The sequence below is a fragment of the Poecilia formosa genome, unplaced genomic scaffold (genome assembly GCF_000485575.1).
Source record: "Poecilia formosa unplaced genomic scaffold, Poecilia_formosa-5.1.2 Scaffold78, whole genome shotgun sequence".
NCBI lineage: Eukaryota > Metazoa > Chordata > Actinopteri > Cyprinodontiformes > Poeciliidae > Poecilia > Poecilia formosa.
In genome coordinates, this window is record NW_006800017.1 from 2,030,828 (window position 1) to 2,049,853 (window position 19,026).

At 41.8% G+C, this 19,026-nt stretch overlaps 2 protein-coding genes across 4 annotated transcripts in view; one reads left to right on the forward strand and one right to left on the reverse strand.

Annotated features, from left to right (window-relative positions):
• Positions 1–7,096, reverse strand: part of glis2b (GLIS family zinc finger 2b) — a 28,711-nt gene extending 21,615 nt beyond the window's left edge. For both annotated transcript variants that reach the window (XM_016673513.1, XM_007556385.2), the window contains exon 1: positions 6,244–7,096. The gene's annotated coding sequence lies outside the window, so the exon portion shown is untranslated. The remainder of the gene's footprint in view (positions 1–6,243) is intronic.
• A 5,355-nt stretch (positions 7,097–12,451) lies between these two features.
• On the forward strand, positions 12,452–18,917 carry tfap4 (transcription factor AP-4 (activating enhancer binding protein 4)). Of its 2 annotated transcripts, none has more exons than XM_007556392.2 (7): positions 12,452–12,898; positions 15,674–15,839; positions 16,531–16,635; positions 16,734–16,904; positions 16,990–17,133; positions 18,228–18,395; positions 18,554–18,917. In XM_007556392.2, exons 1-7 carry the CDS (start codon positions 12,810–12,812, stop codon positions 18,704–18,706), a joined length of 996 nt encoding a protein of 331 aa, XP_007556454.1. In that variant the 5' UTR covers positions 12,452–12,809; the 3' UTR covers positions 18,707–18,917. The 2 variants fall into 2 exon arrangements, with proteins under 2 accessions (XP_007556454.1, XP_007556455.1); XM_007556393.2 differs by having other exon boundaries at positions 12,453–12,898; positions 16,531–16,629.
• The last annotated feature ends 109 nt before the right edge of the window (positions 18,918–19,026 follow it).

The window sequence follows — 19,026 nt, forward strand, 5'->3', positions numbered from 1 at the left end:
GGCGGTGGGGGGGGAGCAAAGTCGGGAAGCAAGCTGACAGGAATGGACAGGCCCAGACAGAGAGCCAGGGCCCAGGCCCAGACTTGATTTATAATTGAATCTCCAAAATACCTCACCCATCTTTCACTCATCCTTATAACTAAAAAAAAAAAAAAAAAAAAAGCCCCACCATCAATCCCACTCCCCTTCTCTGCCTTCCAGTGAGTAATTCCTCACTCGCGCTTACAGACAGAGCTCCTCTTCATCTGACTCCTCCTTTTCAAACAAGAAATCACGCACATACATACCTTAGCCATACTGTACTGCCAGCGGAGCTATTTAGGGTATATAAAGAGAATCCGGGGAATTAACCAAGCGAGTAAATAATAACACAAACCAGCTGTGTTTCTGCTGAATATGCAGTTTTGGGCCCGAGCTTCAAAACATAGAAAATCAGTAAAACTACATCTGCTTCTGCTGTCACTTCGTCCCTCGGAGGATTCCCACCCCGCTGACTTTTTCATGTCGTTGAGGTTTAGTTTAATAGAGCGACACAGGGTAGCATGAAGCTGGTTTTCCAGCTTCCATACAAAGACGAATCAGAAAGGTTTCGCATGCGTTTACGCTAAGCCCCTTGGCACCGATACCCTTAAATGAAGTCAAGTGCAGCCAACTGCCTTCAGAAGTCACCTGGAAAACAGAGTCCACCTGTGTGTAATTTAATCTCAGTGTAAACACAGCTGTCTGTGGCCTCAGAAAAGGCCTCAGGTTTTGTCGGGGGGAAACGTCGGTGAACGGACAAATGTGAAAGTTGCTCTGGTCAGAGGAGAACAAAAATTTTAAAAACTTTATGGAATGCACGCAAAACTAACACTGACTGCTCCGTCTTAGTGGTGAAAGATGGTGCTGGCTGGCAGCATCACGGTGCTCATATTTGATGGGAGGACAGGTGGAGCTACATAAATAATGATCCTGGAAGAAAATGAGTTTTTGTTCCAGCAAGAAAACCACCCTAAATATACAGCCAGAGGTACAAAGGAATAGCCTAGATTAAAGCTTACTGATGTGTTAAATGGCCTAGTCAAAGTCTTAGACCTAAATCCAATTGAGAATCAAAATTATAAAATTGATGTTCACATGTCCTCGCCATCCAGTGAGTGAAGACACCCCAGAAGACTTTCAGCTGTAGTTGGAGTAGCTAAAAGGCAACCTCCACAAAATCAAATTAAATTATATGGACATAATTCCACAAAATAGTTGAAAAGTTAAAGGTTTGTGAATTCTTCTTCAAGCCACTTATATATTTTTCCGTGGTATGATTTTAAATCCGATGCTGAAAAGGTTTAGAGGGTATAAACATTTTTGCAAAGCTCTGAATAAGTCCAAGAAACTAACCAGAAACATTCTTCTTGGTCAGCTCCTTCACACTAAAGTTATGCTTTTATGTCTTAATTTTCCCTCTTTTCCTCTTTATTCAACTGCTTCCCATCAAGAGCACGTTGTTCCAGACATGTTCTGCATATTGTCTAAAGAGGTTTGCAAGCTGAAATCCTCTCACGAGGGAATCGTTGAGTTAGGCGTGCAGAAGGCCCTTTGCACAAAACGAGAAGAGGCTGGGTGGGGTAGTTGGACTCGAGCACTGAGTTGTCTGTGTTTATTTTGGAAATGCAAGCCCAGCAGACCTGAAGCCGAGGAACGGATCCCCGATCTTTGCTGGTGTAATGGGAGCATTCATTTTCAATGTTCGATACAGGTGATTTAAAGCGAAAGAGAGGTTTCCTATAGGAAGCCAACCATGGGGACCCAGGAGCTGTCTGCTCTGAGAGGAAACAGTGAGGCGGTGAGGTGATTAGTGGTTACAGTTTAACTGGAGAAAAATGCACGGTGTGTGAGCCACGCCAGCCAGGCGACAAGGAGGTATGCGCTGGTGTCTTTCAGCTTCCAAGAGAGCGTGAGTCAAGCTCTGCGCTGCATCCGTTCTGTCTATTTTTACTGCGTGGGTCCATGGAGGCGACCATCGCCCCACGAGCACATCCCGTAACCCACCGACGATGACTCCGTCACTCCAGTGGTACGTGGCAATAAGAGCACTTATGGAAAAATAAGTGACATTAAGAGCCTTGTAGGGTCCTATCTACTTTTTTTTTTGTTTGTTTAACCTTTGATTCAGTCTGAATCAGCTCCGTTTCAGGTGAATTTTAGTTGAGTCACACTGACGCTCTCAAACTTGAGGTTTCCATTTGCAACGGCAAGCATGAATTGGCAACAACAGAATCAGTTCAGGTACCAGGGACATCTCAATCAAAGTCAAGAATGCGCCCTTCACAGCAGGCATAAGCACGGTGACTCCATACAATACTCACTGAGCTTTAAACCTCTTTCACATCATCCGTAAATGCAAACTCAAGTCAAACAGTTTGGAGTGAATTGTGACGTGGATACAAGAGCCAGGACTTAACCAAACCGTAGCTGTTTTTGGTGTGCAATCACAAGATCTCCAGCTCTGTCGCAGGGAATCTAAAATAACACACTGCATCCCCCGTGAAGCCTGATGCAAGTGTGTATCAGGTGCCTCGTTTTCACAGCATGCCGCCTCATTCACTGACCACCATAATCCTCTCTCCCCTGCTGCTCGGTTGCCTTTCAGCTTGACCGTAATCCGCAGCAGCTATGGCGCCCCGCTGCAGTACGAATTCAAGCACTCAAAGTAGCTTCCCAAGTTTGAACAACTTGGCATCTCATTCATCGATTGCGATGTCCGCGGCTGCTCTGATTGACTGGTAAACACGCTGCTGTGGACTCACACGCGCTCTGTGCGAAAAGCTTGCAGACTCTAGATCAAAGTATAAATCCTGAGGAAGCAACAACAAGTATTTGAGTTTGACTCAGGACCGGGTTGTACGTTAAGCTTCGAAAGGCGAAAAGAAGAAATCGGAGCAACAGGCAAAGCAAATAGACAAATTGAAAACAGCATTAAGTCCCAAGCAAGCTGTTTATCATCTAAGCTAAAGACTTTTGCCTTAAAAATTCTAGAGCTGCCCATAAATCTGCCTTTCTTGTTGTTTTCTGTAGGGCAACAACGTTTTTATGACTTCTCATGGCAAAGGCAAACAGGCTTTTTGCTTTTGAAAGTGACACGGTTGTTGAGATGAACTGGCAGAGCCCGTTCACAACATTCCTTAACGTCTTCTTAAAAGATCCTGGAGGTTATGATTGAGAAACAGTGACGTGGTAAAGCAGAAGAATTTCACTTGTGCTGAACCAAAGGATGTAATGTGCTGTTCTTGAAGACAGAGGCAGATCCTCAACTCACGGTACGGTCCTTACTGATGCTGCCTGCAGCCCAATAACCACAAGACTCTATCTATCTGCTTTGAAAACACTTCTCTCCCGTGCCACAAACATGCCCCGGTTTTAAATTTGCAAGGAAACACCAAAGAAGAAAACAAGAAAGAAGAGAGAGAGAGAGAGAAAGCTGGCAGGGGAAATTTCCTGATGGCTTCCAACATTATTGATGTGACACTGAAGACGATTTTATGGGCCACGATAAAGATGCAGCTTCCGTCAATATAACAGTGGAGCTTTAGGTTGTGCAGGAGGAATCAAGTCATGGCTGCCTGTGTGCAGATGTTGTGGAGAAGCATTCTTCTTGACTGACTCCTCCGTCTGTGAGGTGAGGAGTGGATCGTTCAGCAGGACTACGCTGCAGTTAAACCACAATAACATCTCTCCTGCTGCCTGGAAACACTTGTCCACAAGAAGCCACTAACTGGGTCCGTTTTGTTGACACTTTTTGTTCTGTTTCAGTTGAAATGTTTCCCAGTCATTTTTTTTTGTCTCTTCCTCCGTTTCTGAAGCTTTACTCAACCTGGCTGTGGTCCAGCAGTGTGAAACTTGAATAACTTTCCCCCGGTCTTAAAGTTTTGATCAGGAGTGTATTGGGTATTTCCCATCTTCTCTTTACTGATCATCTTTTGCTCTCTAATGCAGGAAATTACCCAGAGAGTCCACTTTTTTCCACCCCAAAAAAAAACAACCCAGCAGCTGTTCAGCCCCTTTACAGTTTTGGACCCCAAGTGAATGATGTCATACAGTGGTATCATGGGGCGCAATCTATAGGCGGACGGAAAATTAAAGAAGAGGGTTGATAGCGACACCCGTGGCTTTAATTTTCAGGGATGGATGAAAGCGATTATCCACTAGTACATGAAGTGGAGTGATTAAATTCTCTTCCAGACCATCTGCATGAAGATAACTCTCTGTTCAACATGAACGGACCTGCAGCAGAACCTATATTCACCTAGCAGGGTATATACAGAAAGGACTGGACAGAGACCTGGTCAACATATGGTCGAGTCTCTACTTAGCGCCAGAAAATATTAATCAGTTAAAGCTGTCAGCTAAAATGCACACATGCATCCTTGATTGTAGACGGAGATGCACATCTGGAACTCCGTGGACATCTGGATTAGCAGTGGAGTTTAGAGTGAGTAGCGTCCACTCCGTAACCGGTGGTTATAGACGTTTCTCTGTCTGACCCCAGACTTTCTCTTGGATGAATGTTAAGGCTGACCTGCAGCTGAACTGCTCATCATCTGATTGGATAAACAATGGCCAGAGGAGGCTATGGATGTGTGACTTGCCTCTGTTATGAGCTCAGGGAAGGTTTCAGGATGAAGAAAAAAAAAAAAGACTTGCAATAAGGAGGGTGGAATCTCTTTCACAGCTCCTGTTTTATAGGATTGACCCAGTACACCAATACCTCTTGAGCCTACACGTCTCTGCATGAAAAATACCCAACACACACCTTGGAAATATTATAACCATTCTTCATCTGATCCCCTCCAATGTGCCTCCGACGTGCATTGTGACCTTTTTAATGATCAGACCTGATTTCCCCTACAGCCCTTGCCTTGTTAGGTCTGCCTTGGCAGCGCTCGGCTCTCTCCCCTGACAGCTCCAGGAACAATAGACCCATGAGGGGCAGCCAATGGGAAGAAGGTCCGTCGTAAACTAAGTCCCTGTGTGCTGCACAATTAGGCGTAGGGACAGAGCAATTGCTTAATTGGATGAAAATAGCTCTTTATTTATGCTTCTCTTTCTGAGCCCATCCTTGCCCCCTGTACTGCCTCATCTAGCTTGGAGCTGAGCAGAACAGCTACGATAAAGAGACCCTCATTTGGGCCCAGTCATACAATTATAAGGATTGGGTCAGTAGAGAACCTCGTGGTATGAAAACCTTTAGTAAATTAGGCCGAAAGGGTCAAGAAAAAATTTATAACATGATGTATCGGCAAAGAGTGTTTTACTTTTTGGTATTTTGCTCTTTGTAACCTAGCAAAAAAAAAGTGTGTTTGATTTGCTTTGTGAGTCAAAGCTTTAATCTGGGAAGGACATCACGGAGTTGAACACCTCCTTTAAAGTGGAAAGACAAATGAGGTTTATTAACTGTAGCTAATAATATAATTTATGGGGGGAAAAAAACATAAATAAATCAAGTATCTATTCTATAGTTTTGCAAGTAACATTCTTAAATGCGGTTCCCCCAATCTATTTCCAAATGCAGCCAAGATTTCAGCTGGTAGTGGCGGCATCATGCTGTGGGGGATGTTTTTTGCAGTCTGGGTTAAAGAAGTTGGCCAGAGTTCATAAGAGGTTGACTGAAGCTAAATACAGGACAATCCCGTCAGAAAACCCATTACAGGCTCCAAATGACTTGAAACAAAGTTTGAGAAGAAATATGGAAAATGGCTCCAGCAAAGCTGCATGTCAGACAACATCCCTGGAGCGTCACACTTTGTTTACCAATATATATCACAGCTAGGAATCTGCAGACATTGAGCTCTTTATCAGATGTTGTGACAAACATCAAAGAGCTCAGCAGAAACCTGTATATTGCCCAACATCTGGCCAGGCTGCAAGTGATGAGCTCCACCATTGACTATGTAGGGCGGGATTTGTGACACCGCTCTTAAAACGTCTCCCATGGGTCCCGGTGGAAGGCAAAGATGTTTACATCTGGAAAAAGGTTGGTCTAATGTTGAAAAGGGCAATGACACACACACACACACACACACGCGAGCGCATACATATCTCTGGCTGAGACGCAACCACCGGCCTTGGAAGTGACAGCACTCCCGGCGGAAGGACTTCGGTGCTGGAAAATAGGTCACTGCCCTGTTTAAATCAGTGCTTTTTCTCAGCCTGGACAGTGAACGCAACATGCACAAGTGACATGCAGGAAAGGGTCGATCCTGGCTTTACCTTTACAGCGAAAATGCCGTGGATATGGCCGAGATGTCTCCGGTCCAATCCACGTCTTTCCTCCGGAGCAAGAACTTCCCGAAGTCCTTACAGGATCAAACTCCTCGTCAGTTCTGTCGCTTTTTTTTTCTTTCTTTCTTCTCGGTGGGATCGAAATGTCCAGCTGACAGGTTTTTAGAGATTATTACTAAGTGTTTAATGTGGCGGTCTGTTCTAAGACCATTGTCGGAGTTGTTTTCAAGCTTGAGAGAGAGAGAGAAAAAAAATCACATAGGAGCTCACCCCGGCGTATGTGACAGCCGGTTGTTTAAATTCCAGCCAAGCTTTGGAATGACAGGGTGATGTTTTGCATGTTATATTACAGCTGGAAACCCATTCGAAAAGTGTAAACACCCGAATCCATAGCCTGGAAATGAAGAGCACTGGTTGTGCTGTGCATCAAAAAGCGCAGAGAGGATTTCTTCCCAAATTCAAAGCGCATCGCTTAATGGCAACGCTGGTCTACTGTCTAATGGGGGGTTTCCTATGGGGTGGTCGGACCAGAGGGATGGCACGAAGTGGTCGAGAGGAAAAAGACGGGGCGGGTTGGCGACGGGGTGTGGGGCTGGATGTGGGAGGATCGTCTCCCTTCTCTCGTCGGTGCTTTTCCAGATGCCAGCGTTAGCCCCGGTTGGTTTTCTTTTTTAGCGCTCCGCGTCTCCTCTGCGTGTTTTCCTTCGGAGACGCTGCGTGTTGATGGTAGTTCTCCCCCACCGCCGTCTGACGCACACAGACATCCGCCCGGAGCCCAGCAGCCAGCCAGCCCGTCAGGACCAGCCCAGAGCCTGCCACCTCAGCGCATGCTTACTGCTCCGCCCATCCATCATGGGCAGTCCCCGGCTTTCCTCCAAGTCCCCCCCCCACTCCTCTCCCAAAACGTCTGTCTGTCCGCACGGTCAGCCTTAGATCGCCAAAGAGCAAACACCGCATTTTTTCAATGTTAGTCGGTGTGTACACACTGAGCCTGCTCACCTCCTCATCTCCTCTCACCAGCAACCTGTGTAAAGCAAGCAAATCTGCATTACATAAGACAAAAATAAAAAAAAAGTTCAGAGAAGTAACAGTTACCACAGTGTTTGGAAAAAAAAAGAGCTCTACATTAAGTAAAAACAAAAGAAATGGATATTAAAACTGTACACTTATGTAATTTGAAAAGCATCAGTTCTTATAAGCCAGACTTGAAAGGCTAAAGTTAAATCAGATTGGATGAAAAGAGTCTGGAAACATCAGTTTTTACATCCTCCAGTATTTTCCAATTGAATTTAAATCTGGATTATGACTGGGTCATTCTAACGCAATATGAATATGATTTGCTCCAACTGCAAGGTTCTCTAAGGATCATCTGTTATGTAGCTTCAATCTTTCATCTGTCTTTTTTTTTTAATTAATTAAACAACAACGGAACAAGAAAATGAAAAAAAAAACATCTAAAATGTGACATAAGAGCATATCATGACAAAGTCTTTTAAAAATGTTTCTTTTAACTAAATGAACTAATAATCACAACAGAGAAAGAAACAAATAAAAAAAACATATTACCTCAAAGAGAGCTTATGTTTGACTTGTAAAAAACTGTCATAAACAGTCACCATATCCATTTTACTTTCTATTCTCATAGTGAAACAGCTCTTCTACGGATGCATTACAGACATAACATCCCTGATCCAGTGGAAATGAGAAGGAGGGGCCGATCGCCAATTAATTAAGATTGCTCAATGGACCAGTACAGTGGATGAAAGTTAACAAGTCCAACTTTCAAGTGGGACAATTTGAGTCTCTGACAGTTCTCAGAGGATTTGCTTCTATTTCCTGAAACTCTTTGAAAAACAGTAAGCCCAGATAATGAGGAACAGAACCAGTAGATACGAAGCAGCTGAAGAGTCATTCTTAACATTTGTCTCCTACTTTGGCTTCAGAAATCTGTACCTGGCTAAACACCTTTAACTAAACTAAGCTACTGCTTAAATCAAGGCAAACCCGACCACTCTGGCTCTGACTGTATATTTAAGGTTGCTGTCCTGCTGGCAGGTGAACCTGTTACCCAATACTAAGTCTTGCAATCTGTAGCAGGTTTTCTTGCAGCATTTAGCTCTATGATTCTTTCCAACAAGTCTGTCCAGCTTGCCAGTGCCGGCTGAAGGAAAAGATCCCCACGGCACCATGGTGCCACGTGGTTCACTGTGTTCGTGGTGTGGTCAGTGTTCTGCCACACAGAGATCTTTGCATGTATAAGTCACAGCATTCAGTTGTGGTTTCATCTGTCCAGAACAACCAATTCCACATGTTTGCTCCATCCTCAACATGTGGTAAACTTTAAACGGGATTTCTTATAGGTTTCTTTCAACAATTGAATTCTTCTTGCCACTCATCCATGAATGCAGAATTGGAGGAAAGCATGAATAATAGTTGGCAACATATTATTCCAACTGGAGCTGTGGAGCTTCTCCAACGGACCTCTATGTTGTGTCTTTGATTATTTTAGTCCCTGCCTGGCCTGTCAGTTTAGGTGGACAGATATATCTTGCTAGGTTTTGCAGTGGTGCCATACCCTCCCTATTTTTTACTATTGGTTATACAGCTCAACCCTGCTTTGTTATTGATCTGTCTGATGTGTTCCTTGGTCTTCATGAGGCTGTTTGTTCAAAATGCTCTTTAACAAACATCTGATGCCTTCGAAGAATCCAATGCGAAGATTTTTTTTTTTCAGTTTTGCAATTAATTCCAAAATATTTAAGTTTGCAACTTAGACCTAAACTGTGATCGCAGTCATAGATAAAAATATTTTTCCTTGCAAATTTGATGGCTTGTGGACCAGCTGTCTTCTTTTGTTTGTTGCTTTCTGACAACATATTATACTATTAAATCTTCCTGCACCTGTCAATGACTTAATCCTATAGAAATGTAAACATCTTTAAATTATTTCATAAAATTATTAGGGTATTGCACAAGTCATTTATCACTGGTTATTTGATTAAAGAGCTGCTTCATTTAATTTCCAATTAATCTTGTTGATTTATTACACTGACAACATCAAAAGGGCACAGTTGTATGACTTGGAGATGGAGGTGCTTTTTTTTTTCAATTTTGCTCGCTGTGATTTCTTTTTCATGGAGACGTCCACATAAGAGGACGCCTTGAATGTGTCCATAACACCTATAACACCTTCTTTCCACTCCAGTTAACAGGAGACACACATAAAACTGTAAGCATGATATTTTCTCAGTATGATACAGTCAGTCCACAGCTGATGGACCTTGTATTTGAAATCAACATCTTAACGCTGCCTGTTTTTGGCCTCCAGCAAGTTCTCACTAGCTACCACTAGAGGGCGTCGAGAAACCTCAGATAACAGTTAATGGCTAGCTGTTGAAGTTAATTTTAGTGTTTCTTTTTAAAGTTTTCATCGAAATAACTTTATGCATGACAAAATATAACTTCTGTCTTTTCAAAAAATCTTTTCTAAAGCAGACATTTTACAAACTACATACTGATAGAAGGTTTATAAATGTGCTACTTATGTAACTGTCAAGATCCCCATGCAGGAACCTTCAGGCCTCACACTTCCATCCTCTTAATAAAGAAAGATAGTTTATTTTGCTGATAAGTAAAACATGTTTAGAAATTCCTGTTGTGATCTTGAGTTTGACACTCCTGCTAAATAAATTAGATTTCAGCATTTGGCAGCTACACCTTTTGCGCAACATGTTTTTTTTAATAACAGCTGAAATGTTCCAGTCTACAAAATGTTATTTTCTGCAACAAAAAATGGAATAGGGGTCTTTTGTCTCAAAATGTTATCTGTGGCTAAATGGATTTAATGAATGAGTACATGCAAGTCTGCTTTTGATTAAAGTCTCAGGTTGTCATCTTATTTATATCAAATTGACTCCAAAAGCAAATATTTTGTCTTGTACCAAATAGTATCCACTTTTAGAAGATTTACATTTTTCAATAAAAAATCTCATTCTAAAAAGAAAATTTAAGAAAAGAGTCCAACTGTGCTGGCCTGCCTTCAGTATTCTTGTGGTCCGGACAGCCCTTTGAGTGCAGAGGCCACATCTTCACTTGACATTATAACTAGTAATAAGTTATCGATTTCTATTTCTGTAGAATTTTAGTTTTCATAGGTTGGATTACAGTAAGTAGCCTCGATAAATTTCAAGCAAGTTATGCTAATCCAAAGAATTTCGAAATTTATTTTTGATTTCTTCAAGCTTTAAAACTTGCTGTGCTTTTATCTCAGTTTTCTGCACTCACTTTTTGTTGTTAGACGAATGATCTATTTGGTGCGGTGCTCTTATGCAAATCCTTGCAGCACTTAACTAGCTTGCGCGTCCTTGCATCTGATGAACCTGTTTAAGTCGGGTTGGTATTTACCCTCCCATCTACGCGGTTATCACCGTGCAGCCGGTGCGGTGTGTCAGACAGCAGCAGCAGCAGCAGTGTGTCCCTGAACGCCCTCCCTTCTGCTGGGTGCGCTGTTGCTGTGCAGCTCTGCCAGCTGGTCAGCTGATCGCTGTTGTTCTCTTATCGCAGCTGGTGGAGTGTCCGCCCCTGAAGAGGCTTCTCCCGCTCTTTATTTACCTAATCGCCAGGGCGCAGGTGGTATGGAGCACCATGAGTGCCACCATTCAACGATGGGCAAATATTATTTTTTTAATTGATTTAAAAGAAAAACAACCCGAAAATATTGATTATTTGTTTGTCAAAACATAACAAAAAGCTATTATTACTATTTCACTACTAATGTTGCACTTCAGCATGGACAGTAAAAAAAAAGAGTTAAAATTACTATATATTTTTTTCATAGTTATGTGCAACCCAACAAATTAGAATGTCATGAAAATGTAATTTTGTTTCAATAATTCAATTAAAAATGTCAAACTTCATGTCCTCGATTTACTACACTGGTCATTCTTAAGTGTTAATTTAGATGATTAGAAATTAAACACAAATTACTCAGTTTCTCGCAAAATTAGAATATGACATTACCAAAAAGATTTTTAGAACATAAGTGTTAGCCTATGGAAAAGTAGGTCGATGTATTGTACAGTAGATGCACTTAGTGCTTGTTTGAGGCTCCTTTTGTACAAATTATTGCATTAATACAGAGACAAATCCTGCCTAAACATTTTGATTAAAACTTTCCAGTTATAGGGAGATATAAAGCTCACTAAAATTGGATACATTCTCATTTTTAAAAAGATACAAATAAGGTTATAACAAGTTTTATATGTCATTAAAACCACATCATTTAAACAAAAAGGTTGTAAATCATCACGAGTTTTATATCTCCTTAGAGTGTTTCTTGTTTTAATGAGTTTTGTGTCTTGCTGTAATGAAAAACTATCATTTTAACCGGATGCAAATCTGGTTATTATGAGTTTTACTACAACCAAAATAGGTTCTGGCTTAAACAAAAAATGTCATCATAGTAACTTAGTGCAATAAGTTGCGAGAAAGTTTCTTGTTTTAACGGGTTTTATATCTTTTTTTATATCTTGTTAAAATATGAAAATTTCTTGTTTTAATGAGATCCTGGCCCTATTTAAGTCCTATATGTGGCAGTTAAATGCTTCCATATACTCTGGGGCTGCTGTTTATCAGACATTTTGGCTTTTCTTTTCAGTTAAAATGTTTACATGTCACATTGTTAGGATTGGTTTAAAACGTTTACAATTTCACAAACATCTTACGTCCAAATCAGAAAGCAATTCTTTTCTTTTTGTTTCTGTTTTTCTAACCATAAGAGAAGTCAGATGAGTAATTCCTCATTATTAAAAATCAACTATTGCTGTTTAGTAGGAACACTGTATAAATTAGTTAGGATCTCACTCATTTTTTAGTATATTCTCAGAAATATTCATCCAAGTAATAGCTGTATAAAATTTATGTACATTTTTACAATGGTTTTATTGATTAAACTCATTGTTTTGTTGTTTGCGTGTTAATGTTTTTAGAATCACCGACTGAGTGATTGCTGCAATTTAATCGGCGTATTTAATCATAAATTATATGTCAATATTTTTCTTACAGTTTTTCCTCGTTCATTCTATCAGATTTTTTTGGCTCCTCTCTGCACTAAATAGTCCTTTGTTTACACGCAGTTCCCCCTTCTCTGCGGAAGGAGGCATTTGGTGGTGCGGTGTGTGACTCCTACCAGCTGTTTCCCGCCTTGAAAGCAATCCGATCAGCTGCACACACACCAACACACACTCACACAGAGAGAGACACGGTCATGCAGAGGGAGAAAGCAAAGGGGAGGGAGAAGGAGAGGTAGAGCGCCACACACAACGAGGGAACCCCATCAGCTGGAAGTCGAGTAACATTACAACTCTCGGTAGCCTCAAAAAGAACTACAATACACGGACGAGGGATTCGGATTTACTTTGAGGATTTAACCCGCCTCGGATCACGGGATTTTTGTCATCTGTTTCCCTTTAAAATAAAGGAGGCTGCCGTTTTGTTTTTCATTTTATTTTATTTTCTTATTTTGGAGAGGGGGGCCAAACTGGCGAGAGGCGAGCATGGAGTATTTCATGGTTTCAGCTCAGAAGGTGCCCCCGCTGCAACATTTCAGGAAAACGGAGAAAGAAGTGATTGGTGGTCTCTGTAGGTGTGTATATAAATCACATGTGCTCCATTCAGCATGATTATAACTGTAAGAACTGTCCACGCACTGAGGCAACATGTTTGATCTGATCTGTTATTGTGTACACGACCCGCTTACGGGGGAACTGCGGGCACTAATTAACACCAAACACCGGCGTTACACTGCAAATGAGCGGCTAGGTGTCTCATGCTGCCAGTGCAATATCTCCTGTTTTGTATTTTGCTCATTTAGTATAGAAATTCACGTATTTTGTGTCTAACAAACATAAACCACGTGGTTCCGTGCACACCACGCTGCTACTCCGCTCCAGAGCACATCCCACATCTATTTATCCTCAAATAATCTCTTATATAGGCGCTGTAATTTGCATACGACAATGAAATGTTTTGCTACCGATTACTGTGGTCCTTTAAAGGGCCAGTTTTCGCTCCACACACTACTGGAAGGAGCTGGTTTGCTGAAAGGGAGCCGAAGTTATTGTGGGTAGTGCGGCCATGCTTGTGGCTTGAGCTAAAAGTGATGAAGGGGGGGTCTGGTGTTAGTCTCGCGTTGTATGTTCTTCTAACCGTTTTCTGTTGATGTAAAATATGAACAGCTGTCTTCATATTTGCCTTTATTTTGAGTTGCGATAAAATATATTTTGAGTTGCGATAAAATAATTGGGGTTTCTGTGCGGCTTGCTGGCGCTATCGAGCCACCTCCACTGCGTCTTTTCATCCCGCACCTCTGCCATGCTGCCTGCCGCATTGTTGTAATGGCGGAGGACATGAAAAAGTCTGCTCCGAGCACCGAGGTGCTGTCGGGCTCTGTGGTGACGACTGGCTCTTCTTTCAGCGGTTACAATTATTTTTAATACATTTCAAATAACGGGATATTTGGTGTTCGAGGGGAGGCAGGAATATTAAAAGTTGAGTTATTAATAAGGGGGTGTGTATGTCACGGAAGGCCCGTCGATACGTCCGCAGCCCTGCTAGTTGAAGGAGGCGGAGGAATCTTGTGCTGCTTGCTGCTGCGACTGCTGCTGGTGGCGCACTGGTATTCTGGGAAATGTAGTCTTATTTCTGTTTGTCCCAAATCATCCAACAGTCAGCTGCTGTTTGATTAACAAGGATAAAATAAACAAGATGGCATAATAAGTGTTATGCTGATATAAAAATAAACATATATTAGTGTCATAAGCCTATTTAAGTTTATGATTGAGATTTTCAAATATGTGGTCTATTTTTCAATGCCAGACTTGGAGCTCTTTTGTCTTCCCATTTTGTTGTGAATTGTCAATTGTTTATCGTTGTTGTAAGAATACAAAATATAGCCCAAAACCTTTCAGTTTTTCCCCAAGACAATTAGGAAGAAAATGTACATTTATTAATTTAGGGGAATGCACTGAGACTTTGTATCTCAACCCCAGTTTCTCTAAAGAACCATGTGATGACCAGCTGATAAAGATTTATTGTCTGAATAGCTTTAAACCACAACATAATTAAATACAGATGAGTCTGTTTACTTGTGCTTGTCCTTTTCTGCATTGGGTTCTAGCGATGCATCGATCAATCACCCAGAGATCTGAATCAGCTGGTTTTCCCTTTACTGATTCTGATTATTGATCCATAGGACAAACAAGGAAAATATATATTTTTTTATATTTTTGTCCTAGTCCTGCCAACTCACATTCATTTTGTACAGAATGTACGTTTCGCATTGTATTTTTTAGGTTTAAAACATGGTAAAGGCTAAGGAGATACTATTTCCTACATGATTGTTTTTTTTTTTTTATGTAAGATTGATATTTTTCAGGAAAGGCCTGATTGATGCAGTATTACGTGTGCAATGCAAGATAGACTGACTGTGCCACCAGGTTAAGATGACCCTGGCTCTGCAAATGAAAGAATAACTGAACAGTAAAATGAATGGGAGTCATAGAATATTGTATCTCTGGACTGGTGTAGGATTTTTAATTTCTAAATCTACCACTCATCTGTTTGCAGTCTATTATTTATTATATCAACAAGTCAGTCATTACAGCCTTATTTGCGTACTTTGTCTTGCTTCCCTTTAAAAAAAAGAACACAAAAAAAAACACTTTAATACAGCCTGGTAATATTCTACTGTTTAGGGAAGGCAAAAGCCCGGTTGTATTGGCAGTGCTGCAGTGATGCTTTGTGTCTGTGTGTATCTCCACACTTAACACACACAACGCGCATGCACTTTTTTTTTTTTTTTCCCTCATCTGTGTCTGCACAACAGTTCCCAGTGTTTGCACTGAGGCAGCTGAGTCAGTACAGATAAGAGCCTGGCAGGAGATACAGAGGTGGAAGCAGAGGATGTTGCAGGAAGCGCTCTTAGAATTTCCCCTGAATTAAATCCCAGCACCTGGCTTACGAAGGCTCATTTCGACTATTTTAAAGTATGAACCTATTAAGGTTGTAGTGGTTAGAGGCAAACACTGCTTGTGTGCCGCTTGCAGAACCAAATATCGGTTTAATTTTTGTTCAAGTAATTAACTACTGCTTTTAATGCAAGGCTGCACAATCTACAATGCATTTCAAATGGAAATACTTTTTTACACTAGTCATGCCATTGGCAGGAAAAAATAAGGTAACAAAATTAACAAAACTGCAACTAATAAATGCTTCATAATAAATGTGTAGTTGCCGTATGCGTCAAATGTTTCTGCTAAAGTTAAGCGGATCCTGACTCCCAGCTGAAGGCTTCCTCTGTGCTCCAAATTTATTATCAACTAACGGATTTGCTTCCCTCCCTGTTTTGTTTCCCCCTCAGCCTGGCCAACATTCCTCTGACCCCAGAAACAGCCCGGGACCAAGAGAGGCGAATTCGCAGGGAGATTGCCAACAGCAACGAGCGTCGGCGTATGCAGAGCATCAATGCTGGATTCCAGTCACTTAAAACACTCATCCCACACAGCGATGGGGAGAAGCTCAGCAAGGTGGGTCACAAACTGTGGGCTTGAATTAGATCAGGCGATGAGCTTGATCCAACGTGCTTTGAAGCAGAAGCATTTTATTCTGCTTCAGCTTTTTCAGATTTTGGATTTTAAGTGCTAGACCAACACATGGAGGTCTGTCTTAATTGTAGAATGGAAAGAAAACGATTCTTGCTTGTAGAACTATTTTTTTTTTCTAACAAAAATCTCTTGTGCTTTTCTTAGTTAGTTCCTTTTACTCTGTCACCACTAAATACAACCTAGTGCAGTCAAACGCCTTTAAAAGTTAGTAAATGCACTTAAGAATAAGAAACTTCTCTGTCGGTAAATTCAATTTCTGGCTTTACATACAAGACGCTATTTATAGCGGAAAAACTTTGCTTTAAAGATCAGCCTGAATACCCCAACATGGTGTTGGCCGTATTATGTTGTGGGAATCTTTTTCTTGAGCAACGACAAGTGAGACTTGAGGTTAAGGGAAAGTTCGCCTTCCAACAGGACAAGCCCACAACCGGAGATGTGATGTAATGGCTAAGACTTAAAAATCTAATCGAGATTTAAGTCTTGGCCACAAATGTAATTTGTGGCAAAACTTGAAAGTGGCATCGTGAAAAAGGAATATCGGTACTTTTGAAGTGGCTGTTGCTGTACGGGTCTGAACTCGCTGTTACAACCTCACTTTGATGTTCTTCAGGCTGCAATCTTGCAACAGACGGCAGAGTACATCTTCACTTTGGAGCAGGAGAAGACGCGGCTATTGCAGCAAAACAGCCAGCTGAAGCGGATCATTCAGGTACAGGTACAGCAAACTGCATAAATATTCCCGTACGTTTCTTCGGTTTTAGCAGTCATCTGAACCAGACCGCTCAATCTGTGTTTGTTTTCTGTTTCTCCCAGGAGTTAAGCGGCTCGTCCCCGAAGAGGAGACGGGCGGAGGAGAAAGATGAAGGGATCGGATCTCCAGACATCCTGGAGGAGGAGAAGACTGAGGATCTGAGGAGGGAGATGATTGAGCTGAGGCAGCAGCTGGAAAAGGAGCGCACAGTCAGGATGATGCTGGAGGATCAGGTGACGGTCGGGTGGGAATGAACACACAGCTGTTTTAAGTGCGCGACTGACGCACCTTTCTCCCGAATTGTGTCCCGCCTGGCAGATGCGCTCCCTGGACGCTCAGCTGTACCCAGAGAAGCTGAAGGCGATCGCCCAGCAGGTCCAGGAACAACAAGTCCAGACGCAGAGTCTTGTTCGCCTGCAGAAGCAGCTAGAGAGGGACCTCACTCCAGCACACAGTCCTCAGGTTCAACACCAACGTTTTATAAAAAAAATAAATAAATAAATTCAGCATGACACAGCGTTTGTAACATCACACACAAATACTGTTCTAGAAAAATATTCTCAGTAGAATTAGTCTTCTTCAGGGTGCAAGTTACTGAAAGAAGTGTGATTTATATCACTAAGATGCACACAGTATCTGTATTTAGTCATGTCTTCCATTTCACTGATATTTATTGATGTCAAATAAATTTTAACATCAATTTGTTTAACTAAAATAGTACAAATAACATGTCCGCTAGTACTGTCAGTTTTGTTTTTTAACATCATGCCTGTCATAAAACAGTTTTCCACAATAAATTGTACAATAAATGCCGACTCCTGATTTGATGTCATAGACAAGTACAAATGATTCTGCATAGTGTAGAGTGCATTTGTATTTATTTAGCCCCTCATGGAACCATCATTTGCTGTAGTTACAGCTGCAAATTTTGGCGGGTATGACTGGTTCAGTATTTCATATCCAGTGATTAAGATTTTTGCGCTTCCAACTTTTCAGATTGAATAGATTAAGTTTTCAAGTCTCACCAATATGAAAAATGATCAACATCGATTGATATGAAATTGAAATGCTTTTATTGAGATAAATGTTTCATATCATCCAGCCCTAACCTTGGCCATATGAGCGTATAGGTATTAATCTACATTAATGCATTGTTGCTCTGGCTGTATGTGTAGAGTCGTTGTCCTGCTGGAAGGTGTCTCTGGTCTCTTCTCAACAATCTTCCTGACCTATAAGTTGTGTTTCCTCTTCCTTTTGTTCTCTAACAAACCACTGGGGGATTCACCGAACAGCTATATTTACACTGGGATTAAATTACACAGGTTTTACTTGCTGGGTGACTTTTGAAGGCAGTTGATTGCCTGGATTTTATTTCGGGCCAGCAGCATCAAGGGGGATAAACACAAAAATTCACCTCGTAGTTTGTAGATTTCCATTGCCTTGTGTGATAGAAACGACGTTTAATTCAATTATTTGTTAGGGACCTCAGGAATATTTTTTTTGTATACTACGTTGTTTGGGATCATTAGAGTGATGTGTAAATATCGTTTTTTCAGGTGTTGGCTCCTGCTACCCCGCCTGCACCCACACACCATGCCACGGTCATCGTTCCTGCGCCCGCACAAACTCCCCAGCCCCATCATGTCACCGTGGTAACCATGGGCCCAACATCGGTTATTAATTCTGTGTCCACATCTCGGCAGAACCTGGACACCATTGTTCAGGTAAGCCTCCCTTAAAACTCAAATTATCTTTCCTTCGCATGACTCCTGCTGTCTTTTTAAAAAATATATATATATATTTTCTCCCTCACCACATCCGACCACTAGAGGGCGCCTTAGTCTCTGACATGCCTCCTCTATTCTTCCCCGTTTACCTCCAGGCAATCCAGCACATTGAGGGCACCCAGGGGAAGGGTTTCGAGGAGGAGCAGAGGAGGGCGGTCATCGTCAGCTCGGGGCGCATCCTCTCCGACGCTGCGGGCTCGGACACGGCCTCCAACAGCGACGGACCCGACGACTGCTCGCTGCCTTGAGCTCGCCTGCCTGAAGGCTCGTGTACCCTACACCTTCATACACGCACACACTCACACACAGAAGGGCCCCAAAGAAGACCAGGGCTATGGGAGACTACAAACTCACAGCACTCTTGTTCTGTGGACGTAAACCAGGCTGGTAGTCGGATTATAGCACTCGTTTTGACGTACTTCCCCCGAACCCCCATCTTCTTCTCTTCATCAGATTTGACAAAAATAGGTACCTGAGACGGTTTACAATTACACATTCACACCCGTAGTTTCTCTCTTTTTTTGTTTTTGTTTTTTTTTTTTTTTTTTTTTTTTTTTTTTTTTTTTTT

What these genes read in the sequence shown, in the direction of transcription:
- tfap4 (XM_007556392.2), top strand. Translation starts at nt 12,810, where the DNA reads ATGGAGTATTTCATGGTTTCAGCTCAGAAGGTGCCCCCGCTGCAACAT. An exon ending in GGATGATGCTGGAGGATCAG is followed by an intron (nt 16,905 to 16,989) that starts GTGACGGTCGGG and finishes CCCGCCTGGCAG; the next exon opens with ATGCGCTCCCTGGACGCTCA. An exon ending in CTCCAGCACACAGTCCTCAG is followed by an intron (nt 17,134 to 18,227) that starts GTTCAACACCAA and finishes TCGTTTTTTCAG; the next exon opens with GTGTTGGCTCCTGCTACCCC.